This window comes from Chenopodium album, chromosome 20, assembly GCF_948465745.1.
Source record: "Chenopodium album chromosome 20, dcCheAlbu1.1, whole genome shotgun sequence".
Lineage (NCBI taxonomy): Eukaryota > Viridiplantae > Streptophyta > Magnoliopsida > Caryophyllales > Amaranthaceae > Chenopodium > Chenopodium album.
The window spans coordinates 30,563,728-30,591,192 of NC_137853.1; the positions used below are offsets into that span (position 1 = coordinate 30,563,728).

General features: G+C 40.3%; 1 protein-coding gene across 3 annotated transcripts in view; it reads right to left on the reverse strand.

Moving 5' to 3' along the window:
- Positions 1–14,027: 14,027 nt before the first annotated feature.
- Positions 14,028–27,465, reverse strand: part of LOC145596594 (ribosome biogenesis protein NSA1-like) — a 33,571-nt gene continuing 20,133 nt past the window's right edge. Inside the window, exon 13 of one of the 3 annotated variants that reach the window (XM_081652783.1) lies at positions 14,028–14,627. In XM_081652783.1, coding sequence (XP_081508909.1) covers positions 14,494–14,627 — 134 coding nt within the window. In that variant the 3' untranslated portion in view covers positions 14,028–14,493. Of the gene's footprint in view, positions 14,628–27,061; positions 27,326–27,465 lie in introns of those variants that run through there. The other 2 variants (XM_081652782.1, XM_081652785.1) reach the window with 2 other exon arrangements.

A 27,465-nucleotide genomic window follows, 5' to 3' on the forward strand; every position in this document is an offset into this window, starting at 1 on the left:
CCCAACACAACACATGGCCAGTTCTCTTGGTTATTTATAACCTTCCACCTTGGTTATGTATGAAGCAGAAATATATGATGATGCCTTTGTTGATATCAGGACCTAAGCAACCCAGAAATGATATTGATGTCTACCTTGCTCCACTCATCGATGATTTGAAAAAAATGTGGGATGAAGGAATCTCGGTTTTTGATGCTCATTCTAATGAGTATTTTACATAGCGGGCTATGTTACTTTGTACAATCAATGACTTTTCGGCTTATGGTAATTTGTCAGGGTATAAGATCAAGGGAAAGAAGGCATGTCCAATATGTGAAGATGAGACAGAATCAACCTATTTGCCGAATTCTGGAAAGTATGTGTGTAGAGCAACTCGAAAGTTCCTTGATAGGATGCATCCTTACCGAAAGAAAAAAGCTGCATTCAATGGTAAAGTAGAAGAGGGGAGAGCTCGTAGGCCATTATTGGGAAAAGAAATTTATGATCGAGTTAGAGGCATTGAAACGGTGTTCGGAAAACCAAATAAAGCCACCGATCCGGAGGTCATTTGGAAAAAAGAATCAGTGTTTTGGAAGCTTGAATATTGGCAACATTTTCCTGTTAGACATTGTTTGGATGTTATGCACATAGAAAAGAATGTGTGTGATGCCATTCTCGGGACACTGTTTAATATTCCACACAAGACAAAAGATGGGGTGAAGGTTCGCAGAGATATGATGCAAATGAAGATTCGACCAGAGTTATGGCCTGTGATTAAGGAGAATGCAAAGAAAGGAAAAGGTACCTCATCGTACTTTCCTACTGCTTGCTATACATTGTCTTGAGAGGAAAAAAAGAAATTTTGTGAGTGCCTTTATGACATTAAGGTCCCTAGTGGATATTCATCCAACATTAAAAGACTTGTCTCCAAGACCGAATTGAAATTAGTCGGTATGAAATCCCATGATTGTCATGTCATGATGCAAGTGTTCTTGCCTATTGCTATTCGTGGGATATTACCAAAGCATGTTAGAGATGCCATCACAAGACTTTGTTCATTTTTCAATACTATATGCAATAAGGTGCTTGATCCGAAGAAGTTAGATAGTTTACAATCAGAAGTCATCGTAACATTGTGTCAATTTGAGATGTATTTCCCACCTTCCTTCTTTGACATAATGGTTTATTTGGTCATTCATCTTGTTCGAGAGATTAAGCTTTGTGGTCCGGTTTATTTGGAGGGTAACATTTGTAGGGGAGAGGGTTCCTACACTAAGCTTTTGGTAGACGGAGTAGGGTATGAGACTTACACTTGCTCCTAGATCGCACAATGCCTTTTCAAACTCAACACCATTAATGGAACAAGGAATGGAGAAACTACCCGGATCTTTCAACTTGGTAGGGAGTTTGTTGGAAAGGATGGCACTACAATTGGCGGTTAGGTTCACGGTTTCACACTCCCTTCTCCCACTCAAAAGGTCTTTCAAAAATTTAGAATAGTGGGGCATTTGTTTCATAGCATCAACAAAAGGAAGGGAAACATGCAAATTCTTAATGACATCCAAAAACTTCCCGAATTGAGCATAAAGCTTAGCTCTCACAAATCGTTGTGGAAAGGGTAGCTTTTCCTCTCTAGGTTGGCGATTTAGGGGCAAGGGGGTAGCTTCTTTCTCCTTTGGTTCCTAAACAACATCCCTTTCTTTCTCACCTCCCAAAGACTCCTTGGCTTTCCCACTCTCATCCTCTAGCTCCACTTCTTCATGAGGCTTCTCCTCAACTAAAGGGTCACCCCCCACCACCTTTCCACTCCTAGTTGTCACGACATACATATGTTTAGGGTTAACTCCTTGACTCGGAAAGGTAGAAGAAGAGGAATGGGATGAATTAGATGCAAGTTGAGCAATTTGAGTTTCAAGAATTTTCATGTGAGCATTGGTTCGTTTTTGATTCTCTTCATGTCTCTTTTGGTCCTCTTCATGTCTCTTTTGATCCTCTTCACGCAATTTCAATAAGGCATCTAGCTTAGCCATGATGGGATCATTTGGAGGAGCTTCAAGTTGAAGAGGTTGTTGAGGTGGGGGAAGTTGGGGTTGATGGAAACCCGGAGGCCTATTAGTTTGGGCATAATGAGAGACATGTTGACCCCTATTGCCTCCGGTGCCTTGGTTAGGAACATTTCGTTGTTGATTGTTTCCCATGTTACTTTGATCACCAAAACTTTGATTTTGATGGTCATAGTATCGGGAGTTAGGTTGTTGATTTTGATTACCATACCCTCTTTGGTTAGGGTAGCCTCTTCCATTGAAATTGGAAGGGTCTCCCCCACCTTGGTATTGGTTATCATAACCACCACCACTTTGGTTCCAACCATGGTTTCCACTTTGATTCCAATTCCCCATTTGATTGGAGTTTGGCCTTATATTTCCCATATTCCCCATTCTAGGAGCAAAGTTCATAGCATTAACATCTTCCACATTATCATCGTGTTCTTGGGGAGGGGGTTGGATTTCACAAGAATATACACATTAAGAGGTATCATGATCATAGGTACCACAATTAACACAAAACACACATCCTTGAGGCATTGTATTGTAAGAAGAAGGGGAGGAAGTGTTCATACCATTACCTGAAAGGAATGGTGTCCTTCGAACAAGTGTATTATTCCAATAGAGGGTTCAGAATCAATTACGGAGTTAATTATTTAGTGAAGTCAAGTGATCGGAAAGTCGGGCTAGAGGCCATCTCCGATCAGTGAGATTAATTATATTAATCTCACAGCTTTACGTAACTGAACCCTTCGGGTCACACGACACAAGCGTGCAACCGAACTAATGTGACGAATTAAGCCGGAGGCCTTAATATGTCAAACAAGAGGAAATGTATTCCGATGTCGGATTCCGAGCTTAGAGCGTCGGAACCAAATCTCAAAAGTCGAGCAAAAATTTGGGAATTGGCGAGACGGGAAAATCTTTCAAGTAACAAGTAAAAACCCTAGCCTCGCAATGGCCTAGCCACGCGAAGGCTAGGGAAGCTAGCCAAAGCTAGCAGCGTGCCATGTGGCAGCGCACCATGTGGCAGCGCGCCACGCTGGCAGCGCCCAGCCATGCGGGCCGCGGACCCAGGCTGACGGGTCACGGACGCGGGCTGATGGGTGGCGGCCCAACCGAACCCATCTTGGGGCTCAAGGTTGGGTGCCACATGGTAAGCTCACATTGGATGTGAGTTGCCTTGGGGAGCAAGTGGGGAAGTGGTCCTCACCTAACCACTTGATCAACATGTGACACTTGTTACTTAGTGATTCCTTGGTTAATTTAACTAGGAATTGAATTTAACATTCTTTCCATGTGGGATCTTTTTGTGAAAATTCCCACATTGAAAGATGAGAGGATTTCACAAGGAAGCACTCCTTATAAATACCCAAGACATACCTTGGGAATTCCTTGCAAGAGAAAGAACTCTAAAAAAAGGCATCTCATATTTGAGAAAACCTTATAAGGAGTTCCTCTTACTAGTAGTGTTGGAATCACCCTAGCCAGTGATTCCGACCAAGTTTGGGCACGCGGGTGGACTCCGTTGGAGGGGTCACATTTGGGGCTCTTTCCGTTCTTGAGTCCGTGTTCGTTCAAGTAGGAGCTCTCTATGGAGCAAAGCACGCTACAAGGGTAAAATAGTCTTTCTCTCTCTTTGTTATTTGTGTTGTTAATTATGCATGTATTGGTTATATTAATTGTGAGTGGGTCTTTGGGTCGGGTTTTGTATTCCGCGGGATGTCGGACATTCCGAAACCCAATAGCGGTATCGGAGTCGTGCTCATTTAATTTTTGTAACTAATATTTTCAAGGTTTTAAATGGCTTTAAATTTCTGGTTGTGCTTGCTAATTAGATTAGTAACTCGGTTTGATTAATTTTAATCTCGTTTTTATTAGAATTTTGGCTCCAGAACCCAGATTTCGACCCAAGACTAGTGAATTTTGGGTGGAATCGATGTTCTGGAAAAGATTTGATCCTTTCAGTGATGTCAAAAAGCCAAATTCTGCCCAGAAATGCTATTTTCGAGGGATTTTTCGTTTTGACGAAAATTTTTAAATCTTTTAAACCTTGAATCTTAATGGCATATTAATTATGATTATATGTATGGTTCTTTCCTTTAATCTTCTGCAATTATAAACCTTTTAAGCATGATTATTTTGTTATAATTTGTGCTTGATTTGGTTGGCTCATTTTTCACATAAACTTGAAATTTCACATTTTTGCAAATTAATTGCTTCAAGTGTGAATATTAATGGTGATTTTGTAATTTTGAAGTCCCTAAAGTGTTAAAGATCCAATCTTTAATTGTTTATTTGGTTGGATCTTGACTTTCTAGATTCCATGTTGAACTAATTTTGATTTAATCATTTTTAAGTTGATTAAAGTCATTAAAGGTTCAAACTTGTGATTGAAATTTAATTAGTCTTCATATTGGAAGATGTAATTTCTCAAAGATTCACAAGTTGATGTTAGAATTTTTCATTGAATATTTATGTTCATTATTCCAACTTCTTTTAATTTTGTCAAGTCTCATGAGTAATTTATGTTGGTTAAATTAATAGTGAGAATAGCCCTTTATTTTTTGTAGCATCAAGTTGAACCAAATTTTATTTAAAGAATAGTTCTTGGATTAATTTGGTTTGTGCACTAAAATTGAATTTAATTAAGTTGGACTTGTTTTATTTTCACTTTTGCTCAAAATGTTGATTCTAAAATTAATTTAGAATTAATTATATATGTTACACAAAATGGGATAAAAATCCCGAGGCATGTGCACGCAAATCGAGGCACAAAACCTACGCATGAGCATCGGCCAGCTGGGCTGCTTGCGCAGCCCACATGTGGCAGCCGATGCTGCGGGGTGTACCTCGGTGAACTGCTGCTGTGCGAGTGTGGGCGTAATGTGGAGCGCACTTGGTGCGAGGCTAGTGCACTTGGTACATTACTTGCGTAGCAATGTGGTGCGATGCATGGCTGCGGTGTGCGGCTAAGCGCTGCACAAGCTCGCGCAACAAGGCTTTAGAGGCCGTGACTTGTTGCGTGCAATTTCGCTGATGTGGTCGGTGTAACGCGCAAGCGACATCGTAACCCACTCCCACGTTCTTGGTGCACCAAGCGGTTGTGGGAGTAGTGACCACGCAAAGCACTCCTAGTCTTGGTGCTAGGCACTTAGACATTGTTGGACTATGTAATTTTGCGTTTTTGCCGATTTAATTATTTTAATTGTAGTTATTTATTTTAATTAAATATTGGAGGCTAGGCCTCGGGTTTGAGCGGCATTTGCAAAATTTTTATTTGGCAAAATTTTTGGGTTTACCGGCTTAATTAATTGGATTAATTAAGTTGGATGCGGAATTTAGTGGGAGCTTCATTATTTATTTGAGCTATTTTATTGCGCTTAATCACATAATCGGTTAACAACTTTGACTAGTTTTAATTAGGCACGTTAATCGGATTAACCACCTAAGTTAGTTACTAGTTTATGCGTGTTGATGCATTGTTACTTGTTTTTCGTTGTAAAATGCATGGGCCATTCACATATAGTGAATGGATGAATGGAATGTATATTTTTTCACAAGTTTTACGAAATGGCAACTAGTGGGGCCCGATTAGGATAGAAAATACGGACTGCGTTCCGTTATGTATTTTTGTAAATCTAAATACGGTCTACAAACCGTTGCGTATTTTTGTACCTTTATATTTAGATTAGTCCTAATCATAGTTACTAGTAGTTGCATAATTGGTGGAGATGTCTCGAAGATGGCGTTTCTAAGAAGACGAGCCAAGAGGATGCAACGAAGGCCCTTGAAGAATTGAAGACTCAAGGGGTCATGCTAGTTGCCAAATGCATCTTGTTCTTATGTTTACGATATATATTTATGCTTAATTATATATGAATGATATGTTAGATGCATGTTTAGGATTTAGAATGTTGCGATGATTAATTAAGTTCACTTAAATCAACTAACATAGAAACCCTAGGTCCCTAAAATATTGAGTCAAATTTGCCATTCCAAAATGACACTTACAGAACTAATGAGAATAGTGATGGGCTACGCCAAAGCGAGGCATCACTACTTTCCTAGGGAAGTAAGGTATGTTGGTGGGCTTGCCAAAGCAAGGCGTCGCATTCGCGTTAGTTTTGGTTAAACTCAACGATATCAGTAAGGAGTCCTTAGATGTCGTGGCAATGGAGATAAACGTCATAAAACATTAGATGCGACGTATTATCGAACCAAGAATAGCTTAGAGCTATTAGCAAGGAAATGCTTACCTTAGAATAATAAATGTTAAGCCAAGCCAAAGCATGGTTAATCACTTGTTGATTCTTTGGAACTTGGAATCGTTTTATTCTCGTCAAATGGGGACAAATTTAATGTGTGGATAAAACGCTTAATAAGCTTGAAATTTGCATGAATGCTTTCAAATTCAAACTTATTGTTTTATGAATGGTTTTTCATTTCAAATTCTTTCAATTGTAGAAATATGTCTTCAACTAATACCAACAACAACTACATGTGCTCGGAACTCCCGGAGAAATTGGCACTTTCTCTCAATTTGACCAATTTCAAGGAATGGGAAGAGGAACTCCGAAAAACTCTTCGGAATCGTTCCATGGAGTACAGTCTTGATACTCCCATTCCAAGCTTCTTCTCTAAGGGAATCATGAGTGATGAAGCTCATGATGCATGGTCTTCCGATCGCAAAAAGGTCTCACGACTAATGGCTAACTCCATCCCGGAAGAATGGAAGGAAAAGTTCTCCTCCTATTTTCCGGACATGTTCCTCAAAGCACTTGAGGACATTGTCAATGTGAGAGTCACCAAGAGTCTTAATGTCAACTATGATGGATTCGTGTTTGATGTGACTAGATCACTCTCAAACATGAAGATAAAGCCACCGGAAGAGGGTTGCCTTGCTACAGAAGTTACCGGCTTTGGTCAAGGGTCTACAATACCAAATTGAGACCCGGTATGCCCCTCCAACCTCATGTGATAAGAATGACTAGGCTCTTCAAGCACATGGAGCTTCTCGGAATCCCGTTGGAGGATGAGATGGCAGGTCATATCTTGCTTGCCTCACTCCACTCGGGCTATGATGCACTTAGGATGCATATAGCTGCGGGAAAGGAGTCACACTCTTTAAGAGATGTGGTGCAGCTACTTCGCCAAGCCAACTCCTATGGAGCAACCAAAAGGCCCTTGAGAGCAAAGAAGAAGGAGTTCAAGAACAAAGCGAAGATACGATGCTTCTATTGTGGTGGGAAAGGCCACTACAAGAGGGAATGCAAGGTCTTCAAAAGGGATGAGGATGAGAGGAATGCTTCATCTACCTCAGGTGTCTTCATTAACACTTGTATAAAAAGCTATTCATAGGTATTGGATACCATGTTTAACTCACTTTATGCTCCTATTTCAGGAACAAAGTGAGAAAGAGCTTTACAAGTGGATGTGCATATACAAGCGGAAGAAGAAGATAATCTTTCCAACAAGCTTGTAATCACATAGTTTGTCTCAAAATAGAACTTATCTTAGTTTTATTGTCGAACATATTTTGATCTTTTGGCGTTGGACGCCAAGTAGTTTGATCACGAGACTATAACAAGTGATTGTTTTGAAAGTCTTGTTTATATGTTTTATGACATGACACGTTTATCCAAATGTGCTTTCTTTAGACAAACAAGTTTATAATGTTAATGATACCACCAAGAGAGCTAAGACCGTTGAGTCAAATCAGACATACTTGTGGCATTGTCGTCTTGGCCACATTAACATCAAGCGCATCAAGAAACTTCTACAAGAAGGTATTCTTGACTCATTCGACTTACAATCGTTTGAGAATTACGAAGGTTGCTTATTAGGCAAGATGATAAAGCAGCCATTCTCCAAGTTAGGAGATTGGGCAGGTGACTTATTAGGCCTAATACACACCGATGTATGCGGACCAATGAGCACACCCGCAAGGAATGGTTATCGATATTTCATCACCTTCACGGACGACTATAGTAGATATGGATATGTCTACCTTATGTCGAACAAATCTGAATCATTTGAGAAATTCAAAGAATTTCAGAGTGAAGTTGAAAACCAGCTTGGCAAGAAAATCAAAGCCCTTCGATCGGATCGAGGTGGTGAATACTTGAGCCATGAATTCGATGACCACCTGAAAGAACATGGTATTCTTTCAGGATTGACACCTCCAGGAACTCCACAATGGAACGGAGTATCCGAAAGGAGAAATCGAACCTTGCTAGACATGGTACGATCAACAATGGGTCTTAGCGATCTTCCTATCTCTTTCTGGGGACACGCACTTCTAACTGCGGCACTAACTCTGAACCGAGCTCCGTCAAAAGCTGTCGAAAAGACTCCATATGAATTATGGACGAAGAAAACCCGAAGGTTGTCTTTCTGACAAACTTCACCCAAAATCTGACAAGTGTTTCTTTGTGGGATATCCAAAAGAAACCAAGGGGTATTACTTCTACAACAAATCCGAGAACAAAGTGTTTGTTGCTCGTGATGGTGTCTATTTGGAGAAGGAACACCTTTCCAAAATGACAAGTGGGAGGAAAATCGAACTCGATGAAGTTCGAGAGGACGAGCAACAAAGTCAAAGTGCTCCAACAGCATCTGTTGACATTGGTCAAACTGTGCAAAGTCAAAATGACAATGCAAATGCTCAGTCCATTACCCTACGTAGGTCGCAAAGGCCAAGATCTCAACCAGATAGATATCTCGGTGTTGTATTAACCGAGGATCAAGACATCTTAGTCATGGATGGAGATGAGCCAACGACCTACAAGCAAGCTATGACGAGCCCCGACTCTGCAAAATGGCAAGAAGCCTTGAAATCCGAGATGGACTCCAAGTTGGAAAATCAAGTATGGGACTTGGTTGATTTACCCGAAGGTTACACACGTATCGGTTGTAAATGGATTTTCAAGATGAAAACCGACAAAGATGGAAATGTATTTGTATACAAAGCTAGAGTGGTAGCAAAAGGTTACAGGCAAATTCACGGCGTTGATTATGATGAAACCTTTTCTCCAGTTGCAATGCTTATGTCCGTCCGGATTATCCTAGCAATTGCTGCATATTACGATTACGAAATATGGTAGATGGACGTCAAAACCGCCTTCCTAAATGGAATCTTGGAAGAAACTGTGTACATGACATAGCCTGAAGGTTTTGTCGATCCAAGCAATGCTGGGAAGGTATGCAAGCTTAAGAAGTCCATTTATGGGTTAAACAAAGCAAGCAGAAGTTGGAATCTGCGATTCGACGAAGCCATAAGCAAGTTTGGTTTTATCAAGAATCATGATGAATCTTGTGTTTACAAGAAGGTCAATGGGAGTGACATCGCATTCCTCGTCTTATATGTCGATGACATATTGCTCATTGGAAAGAGTATTCCAATGTTAGAGTCTGTAAAGACTTGGCTTGGAAAATGTTTTTCAATGAAAGACTTGGGAGAGGCACAGTACATATTCGGCATCAAGATTTATAGAGATAGATCTAAGAAGATGATTGGATTGAGCCAAAGTACTTACATCGATAAGGTACCGACACGATTCAATATGTAGGAGGCCAAGAGAGGCCACCTACCCATGTCACATGGCATAAACCTAAGCAAGAAGCAGTGTCCGAAGACACCTGATGAGCGAGAAAGGATGAATCAGATTCCATATGCTTCGCTTATAGGATCAATCATGTATGCCATGATATGGACTAGGCCAGATGTATCGTATGCCTTGAGTGCTACGAGCCGATACCAATAAGACCCAGGAGAGGCGCATTGGACTGCGGCCAAGAATATCCTAAAGTACCTCAAAAGGAACAAGGATAAATTTTTGGTCTATGGTGGGAGTAATGATTTGGTTGTTGAAGGTTACACCGACGCAAGCTTCCAGACAGACAGAGACGACTTCAAGTCGCAATCAGGATACATATTCTGTCTAAATGGAGGAGCGTTTAGTTGGAAGAGTGCTAAGTAAAGCACAACAATAGATTCTACAACTGAAGCCGAATAATTGGCAGCTTCTGAAGCAGCTAAGGAGGCAGTTTGGACTCGCAAGTTTGTTGGTGAACTTGGTGTTGTACCCTCCATCAAGGGTCCAATAGATCTCTATTGTGACAACAATGGAGCTATTGCTCAGGCTAGAGAGCCAAGGGAACATCAAAAGGTCAAACATGTTAAGCGGCGATTTCACATGATAAGGGAATGGAAATCCGAGGGTGAAATCAGAATTTGTAAGATTCGAACGGACGACAATGTAGCCGATCCACTCACTAAACCTTTGCCTCAAGTGAAACACAACAAGCACGTTGAGGCAATGGGAATCAGGCACGTTGGAGATTGGCTTTGATTTCCCTAGTTATGTGTTTTAATTAATTTTGGATATTTTAATGTAAAACACTATGTTGAACCATTCAGTTTTTGGAGTAATTTAATTTTTCTGCAAATTATTATCACTCCATTTCTATTTAATTGTGGTTTAAAATTAAATAAAGAGCCCATTCGATTTTGAGAATATTAAAAATATGGTATCAAGACAATGTCTTGGATAAAGAAACACCTATTAAGTGAACATTGAATATTATAATCGAAAATTATCCCTAATCAAGGTCATTTAAGTGTTGGACTATTAATGACCATTTGAGATTAGTCTGTATTATGGTTTATAGCACCGTTTCTTGTGCTACAAGGACATGATTGTCATAAATCATTTGCACGGGTATTGGTTTAGAACCATACCGGATCGACCTATGAGAATACTATAAGAAATTTAATATCGTCATAAGTATACCTCTCATTATGGCTATCGGAACCTCTTTCCTCGACCATGAGTATTGTAAGTTCTCTTGTTTGAGTACTAGTCCGTTTTGATGTTGTCAAACGTCTGCCGTAAATGGGGATTATAACGGCAACACTCGGGCGGCTAGGTCCTCTTAGTAAGAGAAGCTAACAGTGCAAGACAAGGAATGTCCCCCTACTAACAATAGGGAACATGTCTTTGTTGTTTACAAGGCCTCTCGATGAGCGAGACTGTGAAAATGCATGGCCGTGCTCGGATGAATTTTAGAAATCATCTGCTTATTGACAGTCGAACTCGGATATCGAGAAACACTTCTGGACATAATAAGGATGACGAATAATCTTACCTTATAGTTCATGAAGAGACATTAAGTGACATAGGAAATTGGCTATACACTAAAAGCACACTTGTCAGGAAAGACAAGTGGGAAATTGAAAGGAATGGTGTCCTTCGAACAAGTGTATTATTCCAATAGAGGGTTCGGAATCAATTATGGAGTTAATTATTCAGTGAAGTCAAGTGATCGAAAAGTCGGGCTAGAGGCCAGCCATGCGGGCTGCGGACCCTGGCTGACTGGTCACGGACCAGGGCTGATGGGTGGCAGCCCAACCGAACCCATCTTGGGGCTCAAGGTTGGGTGCCACATGGTTAGCTCACATTGGATGTGAGTTGCCTTGGGGAGCAAGTGGGGAAGTGGTCCTCACCTAACCACTTGATCAACATGTGACACTTGTTACTTAGTGATTCCTTGGTTAATTTAACTAGGAATTGAATTTAACATTCTTTCCATGTGGCATCTTTCTGGGAAAAGTCCCACATTAAAAGATGAGAGGATTTTCACAAGGAAGCACTCCTTATAAATACCCAAGACATACCTTGGGAATTCCTTGCAAGAGAAAGAACTTTAAAAAAAGGCATCTCATATTTGAGAAAACCTTATAAGGAGTTCCTCTTGCTAGTAGTGTTGGAATCACCCTAGCCGGTGATTCCGACCAAGTTTGGGCGCGCGGGTGGACTCCGTTGGAGGGGTCACATTTGGGGCTCTTTCCGTTCTTGAGTCCGTGTTCGTTCAAGTAGGAGCTCTCTAAGGAGCAAAGCACGCTACAAGGGTAAAATAGTCTTTCTCTCTCTTTGTTATTTGTGTTGCTAATTATGCATTTATTAGCTATATTAATTGTGAGCGGGTCTTGGGGTCGGGTTTTGTATTCCGCGGGTCGGACATTCCGAAACCCAACATTACCTCCCTTGGTTGAAGGGGAGGTATTACCTTGAGGATTGGATTTCTCTCTCATTAGCTCATCCATTTGCTTTGTCATTTTGGAGATTTGGGTGGAGAGGTTGTTGATTGCGTTGGCTTGCTCTAATCCGTAGACCGTGCCTTTGCTAGATGTAGCATCTCTATCACCTTCATACCAATCTTCATAATCCTTTGCAACCTCCTCTATGATATGTTCCACTTCGTGTTCTCCTTTGTTCATGATTGGACCACTGGCTCCGGCGTCTAGGCTTGTTCTTCCTTGGGGTGTGAGACCACCATAGAAAGTGTGAATGAGTTGATACTTGGGTATACCATGGTGTGGACATTGGCGTTGAAGTTCTTTGTATCGTTCCTAAGCCGCACTTAGGGGCTTACTACCTTTTTGACGAAAGCCTTGAATCGAAGATCAAGCTTCGGCGGTTTTTCTATGATTGTAGAACCTCCTCAAGAATGCCAACGTAACTTGATCCCAAGTTGTGAGAGAGTTAGGGAGCACCTCCTTCTCTAGCCATTCTAAACCTTTCCCAATTAAAGAGAATGAAAACATCTTGAGTTGAATGTATTCTTGAGTTACTCCGTTGACCTTTACTGTATCACAATATTTCTCAAACTCTTTTAGATGTTCATGAGGACTCTCATACTTTCCACCTGAGCATTGTTTCCGCTCTATCATGGCAATCAAATTGGGCTTGATTTCGAAATTGTTGGCTTGAGTAGTAGGAGTTAGGCTCCCACTTTGCGCTCTAAAGGCTTCGGGAGACCCAAGACGACCCAAAGGTGTATTCTCTCCCATTTTGGGGGGTTGCACACTCTCAAACTCAAAGGTTGTGAAAGGATTGATTTCCGAACTTGATGAAGAATTAGAACTACCTACTTCTTCACTTGAAGGTGAGGAAGGTGGAGTGTCTTCTTCTTCTCTCACTCTCTCTCTTGTAGGGGTATGGGAATTTCTACTCCTTGCTCTTGCTTCTCTTCTTAACAAGGACAAAGACCTCTCGAGCTCGGGATCGATGGGGATCAAAGACCTTGAGCGGGTTCGTCCTCTGTTCATACAACAAAGCTAAGAAGGAAGTGAGCACTGACAAGCAACAAGAGTAACACAAACTAGCAAATAAAAGATGAGATAGTCTCAATAAGGCAATGAAATAGCAATGGAAGCCGTCTCCCCGGCAACGACGCCAATTTGACAAGAGATATTTTAGGTCGTTGAAACTAAAACACTCATAATCAAACACAAAATTTATAAACCTAAACCTAAGCACCAAACACAAGTCTAGTGGTAAGTCAAGGGTCGAACCCAGGGAGAAGCTAAGCACTACGATCACGACCAACAATTAAGCTATCTCGGAAAGGAGGAGTGAAGTTATCTAAGATATTAAAACTAAGAGTGATATGAACTAGAATCAATGCAATGAAAACACTAAGGGAAATGGGTAGATGTAAGCTTCATTTGAACACACATAGACAAGGAAACAAATTAATCATGAACTAAACATGCTTGAATATCGATTTAAAGTCCAATCTAGCCACCTATGGGGGTCAATTGGCTTCTCCTAACATAGCCTCTATGTTAGCACATTAGAACCATATACTAGGAGGTGCAAGCAAATAAAAATCGATACAAATGAATCTAGCTAGTTCAACTATCGCATCACCTAGCGTAAATTCACCCTCAATCAACTAACAACTTGCACTTTGCAAGAAGATCGAAGAACATCAAGCAAGTAAAGACTTAAATCACAATCAAATTAAATTTCAAGCCAAAAGCATGAACAAATTCCAGCTACATCATCCCCACACCCTTAGCTAAAGAACTACTCACTATCCATAGCAATTAACAAGTCAAGCATGAAATCAACAAGCAAAGGCATGATTAATGAGTAATCAACAACACAAAAGCAATCTAAAACAAAATCAAGTAGCAAGATAAAGAGAAAAGAGTAAGGAAATGCCATTCATTGAAGTTGAAGGTCTACAAAGAGGTTGATTAAGCTTCTTCTTCAAAATCCAAGATCAACAATGGAGAAATCCACACTTTCTCTCTCTAAAAAGCTAAAACTAATGGTGTTTCTCTCTCTAGATTAAGCTAATAACCAGAAAATTAAGCTAAGCTAATCTGCCCAAAAACTTTCTAAAAAAGGACTTAAATAGTCCGTACAAAGTCGGCTAAGATCGGGACAAAAGGTCCGACCGAACCCTGGGTAGGTTCGGTCGGACATCTGGGTAGGTTCGGTCGAACTCTGGGTAGGTTCGACCGAACCTCCCTGCTCCTTGACTGGTCGAACTTTTGAGGTTCGACCCCTCCTGAAAAAACGCTGAAAACTGGTTTGAAACTGCCTCATTTGCACCTTGGAAGTTTGGTCAAACTTTTGAAAAGTTTGACCACACCTTGGTTCGACCGAACCTTTCAGAGATTCGGCCACACCTCCTCTTGCACTTCCTCTTCTTGCTTCTTCTCCTTCAATTTGCTCCTCTTGCCCTTATCCATGCTTCCAAGCTTGGCCAAGGGGCCTCCTACCGTGCTTAGGACCGCCATGGAACCTACAAAAGATAGCAAAAATCACGAGAGCAAGGGGATGATAAAATAATGCATAAAGATTATCAAAACAAGATCAAATAAGCATACTTTTCATCAACACATAAAGAAGCCGTAAGAGGAGAAATGAGGTAGAAAAACCTAAGAAAATAGGAGGAAAGAGACCTAAACACTACTTCTAAGAGTGACATAAATGTCACTCATAAAGGTCTGCAAATCCTTACAAAGGTGAAAGGGTCCTAATGTTAGAACATAATCGCCTTTTTATTGATTGGTTCTATTATGAAGTGATGCATGAGTTGTCCCAAGCAGGAAACCGTAGGGTTTTGCAGTGTCCGACACCGCGTGGAAACAAAACTCGCAAAATGGATCGCATGCATAATAATTACAACATAACAAAAATGCATGCCATTAAGGAAAGCATAAACACATAAAGAGAAGAGAGAGAAAGTAAGGACAAGATCAACTCACCCTTGAAGCGTGCTTCGCTCGTATCTCCAGCTCGGACTTGAAAACCACAAGACTCGCAAATGCAAGACCTCCAATGTCTCACACCCTCGATCACCGAACCGGCCCCTACTTCGTAGCATAGACGGGGCTAGACCAAAATTACTAGAGTTTTACGAACTTAAGGCTTTCTCGCTCTTTCGGAGATTCCTTTTGAGTTCTACTTAAGTGAGTAATCCCATTACCTAAGGTGGGTATTTATAGGGAAATGCTCCCAAGAGTTTCCATCAACTTTCCATGTGGGAGAGTTGGTGAAATGTGAAAATGGATGAATTAATTTAATTCTAAATTAAATTAAATAACTATTCAATTAGCAAACAACAAGTGTCACAAGGAGGGAAAGGGAGTAGGTGAGGACCACAAGGGAGGACTACACCTCCCTTGCTCCCTAAGCCAAACAACCTCACAAAACCAGGTGCAACGGTGTGGCGCCAACTGGAGGCTTGCCTTGGTGCCCAAGGAAGTCCTCCAGCTGGCGCCTGGTCCCTCGGCTAGGCCTGCCAGCCAAAGCCGCAGCACAGTCCATGCTGCAGCACAGCCCACACTAGCAAGCCTCGCTAGCATACGCGGGCAGCTAGCGCTGGGCGCTGCTCTCGCTGCTAGCCCGCATGCACTCACTCGGCAGCACACGCCCAGCCAAGCAAAGCGATGCTTCCTGGGCTTGCGACCAAGCATGCGCTATGCGGCACCAGCCCGGCTAGGCTTCCTAGCCTGCCTAGCCCTCGCATGGCTAGGCCACTGCAAGGCTACGACTTTGATGTGCATTAACTTGTTGTTTGACTAATTTCTCGTCTCGTCGATTTCTGAATTCGACTCGACGCTCGGCTTCGACGCTCTAAGCTCGGAATTCGACATCTTAGTTCGTAAAATCTCTATCGACTTACTTAATCCTCCGGATTAATTCGACGCCTTGGTTCGGTTACACGATCGGGTGTGACCCGAAGGGTTCAGTCAAGAGCAAGCTGTAATATTAATTATACATTAATATTACTGATCGGAAGCGGCCTCCAGCTAGGCATTCCGATCACTTGACCTCACTGAATAATTAGCTTTCCTAATTAGTTCCGAATCCTCTATCGGAATTATACACTTGTTCGAAGGACACCATTCCTTTCAATCTCCCACTTGTCCTTCCAGACAAGTGTGCTGTATGTGTATTACCTGTTTCCTATGTCACTTAATGCCTCTTCGTGAACTATAAGGTAAGTTTCTTCGTCATCCTTATTACGTCCAGAAGTATTTCTCGATTTCCGAGTTCGACTGTCAATAAATAGATGATTTCTAAAATCCATCTGAGCACGGCCATGCATTTTCACAGTCTCGCTCTTCGAGAGGCATTGTAAACAACAAAGACATGTTACCTATTGTTAATAGGGGGACATTCCCTAGCCGTCCGAGTGTTTCCTTTATAATCCCCTTGTACGACAGACGTTTGACAATATCAAAACGGACTAGTATTCAAACAAGGGAACTAACAATACTCATTGTTGAGGAAAGAGGTTCCGATAGCCATAATGAGTAATATACTTATGACGATTATTAAATCTCTTAAAGTATTCTAATAGGTCGATCCGGCATAGTTCCAAACTAATACATGTGCAAATGATTTATGACAATCTTGTCCTTGTAGCATAAAAAACGGTGCTATAAATCATACTACACACTAATCTCGCGCGGTCATTAGTCGTCCAACTTTCAAATAACCTTGATTAGGAATAATTTCGATATGATATTCAATGTTCACTTAATAAGTGTTTCTTTATCCAAGACATTGTCTTGATACCCTATTTTGAATATTCTCAAATCGAATGGACTCATTATTTAATTCTAAACCATAATTAAATAGAAATGGAATAATAAATTGCGTAAATTAAAATTACTCCATAAATGAATGGTTCAACTTAGTGTTTTACATTAAGATCTCAAAACTTAATTTAAACACATAAATAGGGAAATTAAAGCCAATCTCCGATATGCCTAATTCCCATTGCCTCAAGGTGCTTGTTGTGTTTCACTTGAGGCAACGGTTTAGTGAGTGGATCGGCTAAATTGTCGTCCGTTCCAATCTTACAAATTCTGATTTCACCCTCGGTCTTCCATTCCCTTATCATGTGAAATCGCCTCATGACATGTTTGACTTTCTGATGTTCCCTAGGCTCCCTGGCCTGAGAAATAGCCCCACTATTGTTACAATAGAGGTCTATCGGTCCCTTTATTGAGGGCACAACACCAAGTTCACCAACAAACTTACGAATCCAAACTGCCTCCTTAGCTGCTTCAGAAACTGCAAAGTATTCGGCTTCAGTTGTAAAATCTGCAGTCGTGCTTTGCTTAGCACTCTTCCAACTAAACACTCCTCCATTTAGATAGAACACATATCCTGATTGCGACTTGAAGTCATCTTTGTCAGTCTGGAAGCTTGCGTCGGTATAACCTTCAACAACCAAATCCTTACTTCCACCATAGACCAGAAATTTATCCTTTTTCCTTTTCAGGTACTTTTGGATATTCTTGGCCGCAGTCCAATGCGCCTCTCCTGGGTCTGATTGGTATCGGCTCGTAGCACTCAAGTCGTACGATATATCCGACCTTGTACATATCATGGCATACATGATCGATCCAATAAGCGAAGCATATGGAATCTGACTCATTTTCTCTCTCTCATCAGGTGTCTTCAGACACTATTTCTTGCTGAGAGTTATGCCATGAGACATGGGTAGGTGGCCTCTTTTGGCTTCCACCATATTGAATCGTGCCAGTACCTTATCAATATAAGTACTTTGTCTCAATCCAATCATCCTCTTAGATCTATCCCTATAGATCTTGATGCTCAATATGTAGTGTGCCTCTACCAAGTCCTTCATTGAAAAACACCTTCCAAGCCAAGTCTTTACAGACTCTAACATTGGAATACTGTTCCCAATGAGAAATATGTCATTGACATATGAGACAAGGAATGCGATGTCACTCCCACTGACCTTCTTGTAAACACAAGACTCATCTGGATTCTTGATAAAACCAAACTTACTAATGGCTTCATCGAATCGCAAATTCCAACTTTTGCTTGCCTTCTTTAGTCCATAAATGGACTTCTTAACCTTGCATACCTTCCTAGCATTGTTTGGATACAAAACCTTCGAGCTGTGTCATGTATACAGTTTCTTCAAAAATCCCATTGAGGAAGGCGGTTTTGAAGTCCATTTGCCATATTTCATAATCGTAATATGCGGCAATTTCTAGGATAATCCGGACGGACTTAAGCATGACGACTGGCGAAAAGGTTTCATCATAATCAACGCTGTGAATTTGCCTGTAACCTTTTGCCACCAGTCTAGCTTTGTATACATATACATTTCCATATTTGTCGGTTTTCAACTTGAAAATCCATTTGCAGCCGATTGGTGTATAACCTTCGGGAAAATCAACCAAGTCCCAGACTTGATTCTCAAACATGGAGTCCATCTCGGATTTCATGGCTTCTTGCCATTTAGCAGAGTCGAGGCTCGTCATAGATTGTTTGTATGTCGCTGGCTCATCTTCATCCATAACTAGGATGTCTTGATTCTCGGTTAAGACGATACCGAGGTATCTGTTCAGTTGAGACCTTGGCCTTTGCGACCTACGCAGGGTAGTAGATTGAGCATTTGCATTAACAGTTTGACTTTGAATATTGCTAGTTTGACTCTGACTTTTATCAACAGCTGCTTCCAAAGCACTTTGATTGTCAATTTTGTCAGTTTGACTTTGTCGCTCATCTTCTCGAACTTCATCAAGTTCGATTTTCCTCCCACTTGTCATTTTGGAAAGATACTCCTTTTCCAAAAAGACACCATCTCGAGCAACAAATACTTTGTTCTCTGATTGGTTGTAGAAGTAATACCCCTTTATTTCTTTTGGATACCCCACAAAGAAACATTTGTCAGATTTTGGTGCAAGCTTGTCGGACATGAGTCTTTTAACATATGCTTCGCAACCCCAAATCTTACGAAAAGACAACCGTGGAGGTTTCTTCGTCCATAATTCATATGGAGTCTTTTCGACAGCTTTTGACGGAGCGCGGTTCAGTGTTAGTGCCGCGGTTTGAAGTGCGTGTCCCTAAAAAGAGATAGGAAGATTGGTAAGACCCATCATGGATCGAACCATGTCTAACAAAGTTCGATTTCTCCTCTCGGACACTCCGTTCAATTGTGGAGTTCTGGGAGGTGTCAATTCTGAGAGAATACCATGTTCTTTCAGATGGTCGTCGAATTCGTAGCTCAAATACTCGCCACCTCGATCCGATCGAAGGGCTTTGATTTTCTTGCCGAGCTGATTTTCCACTTCACTTTGAAATTCTTTGAACTTCTCAAAGGATTTAGATTTGTGCGACATAAGGTAGACATAGCCATATCTACTATAGTCGTCCGTGAATGTGATAAAATAGCGATAATCGTTTCTTGCGGTTGTGCTCATTGGTCCACATACATCCGTGTGTATGAGACCCAATAAGTCACTAGCCCTTTCTCCTAACTTGGAGAATGGCTGTTTTATCATCTTGCCAAGTAGACATCCTTCGCAGTTTTCAAACGACTCTAAGTCGAATGAATCAAGAATTCCTCCTTTGAGGAGTTTCTTGATGTGTTTGATGTTTATATGGCCTAGAAAACAATGTCACAAGTAAGTTTGATTCGACTCGCTGGTCTTAACCCTTTTGGTGGTATCATTAACATTATAAACCTGTTTGTCTAATGAAAGCACATATATGAATATGAAGTACCATAGAACATTTAACCAAGACATGTAAAACAACCATTGTCATTGTCTTGTCATAAAAAACTACCCGGCGTCAAACGCCAAAGTTCACAATATGTTCAACGATAAAGCATAATAAAACGAAATAAGTGCTATTACATCTCAAAAGACAAATATTGTGCCTACAAACACGGCAGAAGGACTATCTCCATCGTCCAGTTGTAGTCGCATATTCACTTATGAAGCCTCTCACTTGGTCCCTGAAATAGGAGCATAAAGTGAGTCATACATGGTATCCAATACCTATGAATTTCTTATACACAAGTGTTAGGTTACAATGAAGATACCTGAGGTGGATGGAGAATTCCCCTTTTCCTCATCTTCTCGGAAGATCTTGCATTCCCTTTTATAGTGGCCTTGCCCACCACAATAGAAGCATCGCATCTTCCTTTTGTTCTTGAACTCTTTCTTCTTCACTCTCAAGGGCATCTTGGTAGCTCCATAGGAGTCGGCCTTGTGTAGCACTTGTACCACCTCATTCAATGAGTGTGACTCCTTCACGGCTGCCATATGCATCCTAAGTGCATCATAGCCCGAGTGGAGTGAGCTAAGCAAGATATGACCCGCCATCTCATCCTCTAATGGGATTCCAAGAAGCTTCATGTGCTTGAAGAGCCTAGTCATTCTAAACACATGGGGTTGGAGGGGCATACCGGGTCTCAGTTTGGTATTGTAGACCCTAGACCAAACTCGGTACCTTTCCTTGGCAAGGCAACCTTCCTCCGGGGTCTTGATTTTAATGTTCACAAATGACCTAGTTAAGTTATGAACATTCAAGTCCCGAGTCTCGGAAGACATATTGACTAGCTCCTTAAGACTATTAAGAAGCATGTCCGGAAGGTATGAGGTGAACTTCATCTTCTAATCCTCCGGAAGGGAGTTCCTCATCAATTTTGTGACCTTGTAACAATCCAAGGACCAAGTTTCATGAGTTTCATCACTCATGAGTCCCTTAGAGAAGAAGCTTGGAATGGGAGTGTCCAATATGTACTCCATGGAACTATTCCGTAGAGTTCTCCGGAGTTCCTCTTCCCATTCTTTGAAATTGACCAAGTTAAGGCTAAAAGCCAACTTGTCGGGGAGTTTCGGGCACATGTTGTTGTTGTTAATTGCAGACATTTTTCTACAAATGAAAGAATTTGCAATGAAAAACCATCCATAAAACCAATAAGAAAGAAATTTAAAGCATACATGCAAACTTTCAATCTTATTAAGCGTTTTATCCACACATTTAAAATTTGTCCCTTATTAGACGAGAATAAAACGATTCCAAGACCCCAAAAATCAAAAAGTGATTAAGCATGCTTTGGCTTGTCTTAACACATAATATTTAAGGTAAGCAATCCAATTGCTAATAGCTCTAAGCTATTCTTGGTTCGATAAAACGTCGCATATAATGCTTTCTTGATGTTTATCTCCATTTCCGCGAAATCTAAGGACTCCTTACCGATATCGTTGAGTTTAACCAAAACTAACGTGTATACCTAGTATACCTTACTTCTCTAGGAGAGTGGCAATGCCTTGCTTTGGCGTAGCCCATTATCTACTTTCAAAGTTTCGGTAAGTGTTATTTTGGAATGGAAAATTTTAACTCAATTTTATAGGGACCTAGGGTTTTTATGTTGGTTGATTTAAGTGAACTAAACTAATCATTCAACATTCAAAATCCTAAACATGCATCTAATATCGCAATTATATATACGCAAAATATATAAGGCATAAATAAAGATGCATTGGCAAACTAGCATGAGCCCCTATTATGCAACTTCTTAGAAACGCCGTCTTGAGACATGACCACCAATTATGCAACTACTAGAAAAACTAGGACTAATATAAATAATTTAAGTACAAAAATACTTAACGGCACGCAGTCCGTATTTAGATTTACAAAAACACAAAACGGAACGCAGTCCTATTTACTATCCTAGTCGGGCCATACTAGTTGCCATTTTGTAAAACCTCCCATTAGAACATCTACAAAATTCCATTCATCCATTCACTTCTAAAGTAAATGGCCCATGCATTTTACAAATAATTCAAACAATACAAAACATTGTATCAAATCGAGCGCATACTAGTTACTAACTTAGGTGGTTAATCCGATTAACACGCCTAATTAAAAATAGTCAAGTTGTTTATCCGATTATGTGAACTAACGCAATAACAAAAGCACAAACAAGGCTTAATAAAGCTCAAAACGATTAATGAAGCTCCCACTAATTTCCACATTCAACTTAATTAAAGGTAATCCAGTTAAAATTAATTAAGCTGATCAATCAAAATTTTGTCAAAAATATTTTTGCAAGTACATGGAAAAACCGAGGCTTAGCCTCGTTTTAACAAAAACGCAAAAATACCAAAAAATGAGCCAAGTGCCTAGCTCCCAAGGCTACGCCTAGGGGCTGCTAGGCACCATGGCTAGCATCGGCCGCATGGCCCTAGCAGCGCACCAAGGCAGGTGCGTGCCTTGCGGCTGCCCTGCCATTGGCGCGTGCTAGGCGCTGGCACCATGGTGCTGCTCCGCAGCCCCGGTCTAGCGCATGGTGCTGGGCGGGTAGAAGCTCATGCCCGCCGCACTGCCGGGCCTGCCATGGCAGTGCCTTGCAGCGTTTGCGCGCGGGCTAGGTGCTAACCACCACCAGCGTGCTTCGGATTTTTATTCCGATTTTTGTGTGACTTTAAAATTAATTCTAAATTTGATTTTAGAACTATTATTGTGCAATTTTGAAATTAAAACAAGTCCAATTTAATTAAATTCAATTTTAGTGCACAAACCAAAATTCATTCAAGAACCATTTTTTTAACTATTTTTGGCTCAACTTGATGCAACAAAAATTGAGGGCTAGTCTCATAATTAATTTAACCAACATAAATTAATAATGAGATATGACAAAATTAGTTGAATAAATAATCAATCATCCAATGAAATAATTTATCCAACACTTATGCACATTTGAATATTACAACCTTCCAATATGAAGAATGATAATATTTCAAGCACAAGTATGAACATTTAAGATTTTAATCAACTTCCAAAATGATTAAAACCAAGATTTGTTCATTATGGATTTCAGCAAGTTAAGATTCAACCATTTAAACCATTAAATATTGAATCATTAACATTTTAAGGGCTTCAAAAATCATATTCACCATAAACTTTCACACTACAAGCAATTTATTTGCAAGAATGTGAAATTCCATGTTTATGTGAAATTAAGAGCTCTCCAAATTAAGCAAACAATTTACATTATAAACATGCTTAATAAGGAGTAAAATTCCAGAAGATTAATGGTATAATAAAATACATAATCCAATAATTGCATGCCATAATTAATCAAGGTTTAAAGATTTAAATTTTTTTAGTTCCAAACGAAAAACCCTTCGAAAAATCACTTTTTGGGCAGATTTTGGTCTATAGAAGCCATTTTTTAACCACTTTGTAAGGTTGATTTAGAACATCGATTCCACCAAAAATTCACTATTTTTGAGTCGAAATCTCGGTTCGTAGTCATAAATTAGCAAAAATACGAGTTTTATCCAATTAAAACCGAGGTCCTAATCTAATTAGGTTGCTACTCCAGCAATTTAAATCCATTTTAAATCACCTTAATTAATTTTTTTTAGTTGTAAAAATTAAATGTAAGAGGCTCTTATACCGCTGTAGGGTTTTGCGGTGTCCGACACTACGCGGAAACAAAACCCGCAAAATGGATCGCATGCATAATAATTACAACATAACAAAATAGCATGCAATTAAGGAAAGCATAAACACATAAAGAGAAGAGAGAGAAAGTAAGGACAAGATCAACTCACCTTTGACGCGTGCTTCGCTTGTATCTCGAGCTCGGACTTGGAAAACCACGAGACTAGCAAATGCAAGACCTCTAACGTCTCACACCCACGATCACTGAACTGGCCCCTACCCCGTAGCTTAGACGGGGCTAGACCAAAATTACTAGAGTTTTACGAACTTCAGGATTTCTCATTGGGAGATTCCTTTTGAGTTCTACTCAAGTGAGTAATCCCATTACCCAAGGTGGGTATTTATAAGGAAATACTCCCAAGAGTTTCCATCAACTTTCCATGTGGGAGAGTTGGTGAAATGTGAAAATGGATGAATTAATTTAATTAAATAACAATTCAATTAGCAAACAACAAGTGTCACAAGGAGGGAAAGGGAGTAGGTGAGGACCACAAGGGAGGACCACACCTCCCTTGCTCCCCAAGCCAAACCACCTCACAAAACCGGGTGCAATGGTGTGGCGCCAGCTGGCGGCCTGCCTTTGGCACCAAGGCTGCCTCGTTGGCGCCTAGTCCCTCAGCTAGGCCTACCAGCCAGCCCATGCCGCAGCACAATCCATGTCGCAGCACAGCCTACGCTAGCAAGCCTCGCTAGCATACGCGGGCTGCTAACGTTGGGCGCTGCTTTCGTTGCTAGCCCGCATGCTGCACTCGCTCGGCAGCACACGCCCAACCAAGCAAAGCGATGCTTGCTGGGCTTGCGGCCAAGCATACGCCATGCGGCAGCAGGCCGGCTAGGCTTCCTAGCCCGCCTAGACCTCGCATGGCTAGGCCACTACAAGGCTACGACTTTGATGTACATTAACTTGTTGTTTGACTAATTTCTCGTCTTGTCGATTCATAAATTCGACTCGACGTTCGACGCTCGGCTTCGACGCTCTAAGCTCGGAATCCGACGTCTTAGTTCATAAAATATCTATCGACTTATTTAATCCTCCAGATTAATTCATCGCCTTGGTTCAGTTACACGATTGGGTGTGACTTGAAGGATTCAGTCAAGAGCAAGATGTAATATTAATTATACATTAATATTACTGATCGGAAGCGGCCTCCATCTAGGCATTCCGATCACTTGACCTCACTGAATAATTAGCTTTCCTAATTAGTTCCGAACCCTCTATCGGAATAATACACTTGTTCAAAGGACACCATTCCTTTCAGAAACAATGTCTTTGACGTGATCAAATGGTTAGCATACGGTCCTCAAGAAACCGTACGCTCTTATGAAGGGTATGACATCAATGGATATAGTTTCTACACTGAACGTCAAGATAAAAAATCAAGGATTGTGCAAAATAGTGGTGTTACGGTTGTTGCTTCTTCTAGAGAATATTCAAGTGCCAAGGACAAGTCCCCAATTGATGCAACATTATCATACTATGGAGTAATCCAGGAGATTTGGGAGCTTGATTACATATAATTCAAAGTGTCACTATTTCAATGCAAGTGGTCGGAAAAAGGTCAACGTGGTGTGAAAAGGGATGGACCATTCAATTACACTTTAGTTAACATGAGTCATTTCCGTGACACTTCTGAGCCATTTATATTAGCATCACAAGCCAAACAAGTGTTCTATGTAAGGGACATGATTGACAAAGAATGGTATGTTGTTGTTCAATGGAAGAGATACATTCTTGGGATAGGTGATGTCGATGATGAAGAAGAGTATGACAAGTTTGATGACACGCCACCATTCTAAATTACAGAATCTAATGTGCCTGAAGGATTGGACGTTGACACCAATTACATGCGCGTAGATCACCAAGAAGGCATTATTGTTGAAGAACCATAATGATCAATTCCTTATGATCATGTTGCATTATTATTTCAGTTGAACTTTTGTGTATTTTTGGTTTTTTTAAATCCTCTGACTTTTTGTGCATTTCAGTTATTAAATAATTCAGTATTTCAGTACTATCATATATTGTGTAGTTCAGTTTTAATTGATTCTGTTTTTACTACCACTTACGGCACTTGAAACAGCCTGAAATGAAAGCTAAGGGAATTTTTTATCCACTTTATACTGTTGTATATCAAGGTCTTCCATTTCAGATTTACCAAGGTCTGCCATTTCAGATTTACCAAGTCACAATGTATTTGGAGGCTTATCTCATTCTGTTTAGGGAACACAAAACTGAAAATCAGAGAAATAGATACAGAGGCTGCCAAACTAATTTCTGGTTTAGTGCAGGATAGTGGGTTGAAATATATCATATCCTGTTTTTCTACTTCTGTAATTCCTAGTTTTTTGGGTTTTTTTGTTTTTTTTATTCAAAGTTTCATATATGTTGTAATTTTATACAAAAAAGGTGTTGTGAGATGTTGCTTATTAATTGTAATTATTAATATTTACAGGTAAAGGGGCTATGGCATGTATGATGAATTTAATGACGAAGATTTAGAAATTGATGAAGATTTGAAAAATGATGAAGAGGTAATTGATAAATATGAGAGTGACCCCGAGTATGATGTTGCTTTAGAGGAGGATAAGGGTGAACCGGAAGACATTGCTGCTGAGAAATTAGGACAAATGCTTGATGATTTTGAGAGGATGGCTGATACAACTTTCTTAATGATGCTGAAGTGTGATCAAATTGGGCTACCACTTCCCGTTCCTGTCCCGGTATTTGAAATCGAATTGTTACAACATGGGATTGGTACATACGTACAATGGCCGTCAGCTTTAATAAAATTCCAAGCCGAGGTGAGATCGATGGTAGCAACTATGATATGTAATTTAAATTTTATTTGCTTATTAACTTACTTATTTTACATGTCACATATTAGGAAACACTCCAAACAAAGAAACTCAAGCGTTTGTCACCTGAGATCATTGCAAGCAATGACTTACATTCTTCTAGATAGGCCTCCCAATGAAGCCCACTTGTTCCCCAAATATTAATGGCGTCCCTTAGCCTAGATTGTGACTGGCTGGCAACATTTTTTGATTCCGTGCCAAATGGGGATCCCATTGATGTAACATTAGACTACGCTTTATTCCATTATGAACAAGATGGAAATGCATGAGCTAGTAAGGAGGATGTCTTCCAGTTCTTAAGAGGAGCGAAGCTGAACATATCAATTATTCAAGTATTCATGATGTAATATAATATTCACAATTGTTACATAGTAATTGCATCTTTTGCTTTTATATCCTCCAACTCGTTATATATTAGTTGATTTTGTATATCCAGGTTACTCTAACAAGATTTGAAATCAAATGACAAAGTTTCCACGGTTGGATGGTTGTGTCCAGAGCAAACTTGTGAGAGCAAAATTCGTAAGAGCTTGCAGGAAATTCATGAGTATGTCTTTAAAGCACTTAGAAAATCAGTTGAAAATGGAGCAAAATTCATTTTGGCACCAATTTTTCAAGAGTAAGTAGTAAAGTTACAGCATATTATGTATTACTTAAGGGTACGTATGAATAATAAGGCAACATTTTCACATTTTGATGTAGGGAACATCGGATGCTTCTGGTAATATGTGTACCAACCTGCACCATTTATCAATTTGACTCTACTCGTCCAACATCGACAAGAAGTGTCAAAATGAAGACTGTTGTGAGCTTGTAAGTCTATTCTTTTATTCATTGTTTCTGTACCTACATATATATGTGTAAGAAATTACCAAGAACTAATATAAAAAAAAAAAAAAATTCTAACTAAGTTATGAATATGAATAGTTTTTTCACAAGGTATAAGCTAAATGGAAACCGTGTGAATAGAAAAGAACCTCTATGGA